At 37.8% G+C, this 2989-nt stretch overlaps 1 protein-coding gene across 1 annotated transcript; it reads left to right on the plus strand.

Annotated features, from left to right (window-relative positions):
• The first annotated feature begins 229 nt into the window (after positions 1–229).
• LOC115967336 (cytochrome P450 CYP73A100-like) lies at positions 230–2755 on the plus strand. The gene is made up of 2 exons (XM_031086408.1): positions 230–1164; positions 1800–2755. The coding sequence occupies exons 1-2, from the start codon at positions 302–304 to the stop codon at positions 2533–2535; spliced, it is 1599 nt and encodes a 532-aa protein (XP_030942268.1). The 5' UTR covers positions 230–301; the 3' UTR covers positions 2536–2755.
• Positions 2756–2989: the final 234 nt, after the last annotated feature.

Below are 2989 nucleotides of genomic sequence, written 5' to 3' on the forward strand. Positions count from 1 at the left end.
GAAAGGCAAGTTGAGGAAGTAAGCCAATTTGATTTAATTGAAAGAGAGATGAGGAAATGCTTATGTCAGAAGCATTTTACCAACCAACTAAAGTTTTGACCTTATATCTGAAAATTATGAGCCATTCTCCTACCTTGTTTCAACAGAGCCCATGGATTCCCTTAAAACCATTGGTCACCAACCCTCCTACCCCCCATTTCTACTCATATATAAACCCATTTCCCCTCCTTCCAAACCCACAGCTTAACAGCCTTAACTTAACCCTCTCTCTCTCTTTCTCTCTCTCTCATACACACACAACATGGGTCATCTAAAATCCATCTTTTACACCCTTGTTACCACAATACTAATTCTCATTCCATTTAACAAGTTCTTATTCTCCCACTTCTCCACACCTTTTTTCACACCAATCCTTCTCTTAGTTCCTCTCATTGTTTACTACTACTTCCACTCTATTTCTAACCACTCTACCAACCTCCCTCCAGGTCCTCTCTCTATACCAATCTTTGGAAACTGGCTCCAAGTTGGCAATGACCTAAACCACCGCCTTTTAGCCTCCATGGCTCAAACCTATGGCCCCATATTCCTCCTCAAACTTGGGTCCAAAAACTTAGCTGTTGTGTCCAACCCTGAGCTTGCCAACCAAGTCCTCCACACACAAGGTGTTGAATTTGGTTCACGCCCACGTAATGTTGTGTTTGATATCTTCACAGGCAATGGACAAGACATGGTTTTCACAGTCTATGGTGACCATTGGCGCAAAATGAGACGCATCATGACGCTACCATTTTTCACCAACAAAGTTGTGCACCAATATAGTGATATGTGGGAGGAAGAGATGGACTTGGTTGTACATGACTTGAACAAAAAAGAGGAAGTGAGAACCAAGGGAATAGTTATTAGGAAGAGATTGCAATTGATGCTTTACAATGTTATGTACAGGATGATGTTTGATGCCAAGTTTGAGTCACAAGAGGACCCTTTGTTCATTGAGGCAACAAAGTTTAACTCTGAAAGGAGTCGATTGGCTCAGAGTTTTGAGTACAATTATGGGGATTTTATTCCTTTGCTTAGACCATTCTTAAATGGGTACTTGAACAGGTGCAGAGATTTGCAAAGTAGGCGGCTCGCATTTTTCAACAACTATTTTCTCGAGAAAAGAAGGTAATTACCATCTCCTTTGTATAATATATTTTCTTCCTTGGGCTTATTGTAAGAACTGTCGATTGTAATTTCAACAGTTTGATTACTGTTAATGGATTCTACAGTATCAAAGTAATTTCACTTTGGGGTTCCTAAAATTATATCCATTCATTTTGAAATGAGGGGATTAGATTTTACGACATCATCAATATTTGAGAAATGTTGGCTATCACAATTTCAGTATTTATTTAAATTATTAATGATGTGGCAAAATCTAATATATTCTTTTCAAAATGAATGGATTAAATTTTAGGAATTCCACTATGGAATAACCCTTAAAACGATGAATGATTCTAAATTTCTAATCCATTGTTCATAAGTTTGCTAAATTGTTGTATAGAATGCACAGCACAATCTTCTTCTTCTTCTTTCTTATTATTTTTTTTTAATTTTTTTTTGTTGGAAATATTACAAATCTAAATTTAGATTTAGTGTCATAATTTAAAATTTTAAATGATGTGACACGTTATACACTTTTACATTTAGAATATAATATAAAATCTTAACAGTGAATTGAACTCTTCGTTTTAAAGTTGTAGAAAATTAAACTTATTACTTAATAGCTAAAAGATTATCTTTTACTTTTATGTGTATAGGAAAATAATGGCTGCCAATGGAGAGAAGCATAAAATAAGCTGTGCGATTGATCACATAATAGATGCTCAAATGAAGGGAGAAATCAATGCAGAAAATGTGCTATACATAGTCGAGAACATCAATGTTGCAGCAATTGAGACAACATTATGGTCCATGGAATGGGCTATAGCTGAGTTGGTCAACCATCCTCATGTCCAACGCAAGATTCGCGAAGAAATCTCAACCGTCCTAAAGGGCCAAGCAGTCACGGAATCTAACCTCCATGAGCTACCATATTTGCAAGCCACTATAAAAGAGACATTGAGGTTGCACAGCCCAATACCTTTGTTGGTACCCCATATGAACCTTGAAGAAGCAAAACTTGGGGGTTACACCATTCCTAAAGAGTCAAAGGTGGTAGTAAATGCATGGTGGCTATCAAACAACCCTGAATGGTGGAAAAACCCTGAGGAATTCCGGCCAGAGCGGTTCTTGGAAGAAGAATGTGGCACAGATGCTGTGGCTGGTGGTAAGGTCGATTTTCGATTCTTACCATTTGGCATGGGTAGGAGGAGCTGTCCCGGTATCATTCTTGCACTGCCAATATTAGGCCTTATCATTTCCAAATTAGTGTGTAACTTTGAGATGAGGGCTCCTCTTGGAATGGAGAAGATTGATGTGAGTGAGAAAGGGGGGCAATTCAGCTTGCACATTGCAAACCATTCTACAGTTGCCTTCGAGCCGATTATGGCATGATTTGGCTAGAAGATTGTCAAAGTGAATGGCCAAGAATCAAAAGGGCGGTGCTATTTCCATTGATTGTTTGTACTTTTTTTTTTCTTCCACTGTAGTATTATTGTTCATTTTTAGTCCCTCAAAAGATTGGTGATAAAGCAGATTCAACAGTTCTAATAAGGGGATGTAATAAGTTGATACATGAAAACAGTAAAGGGTTATATACAAAACGTCTTTCATTTGATTGATTGAGATTACGACTACTTTCGCTTCCACATAATTTAGAATTGCGATGTGCTCCATTGAGTATTATATTTTATTTTGTTTTCCTTCTCTGCATAGATGGGCTACATTGATTTTAGGCAGGAACAAAGTGAATGAAAAGGGAGAGGAGAGGAATTGAGGGGATCCAAATCCTATTAGTTTGTGGGATAATTCTGGCCATTCCTCTCTCTTTCAACCAGGAGAGGGGAGA

The sequence above is a fragment of the Quercus lobata genome, chromosome 11 (genome assembly GCF_001633185.2).
Source record: "Quercus lobata isolate SW786 chromosome 11, ValleyOak3.0 Primary Assembly, whole genome shotgun sequence".
NCBI classification, from domain to species: domain Eukaryota; kingdom Viridiplantae; phylum Streptophyta; class Magnoliopsida; order Fagales; family Fagaceae; genus Quercus; species Quercus lobata.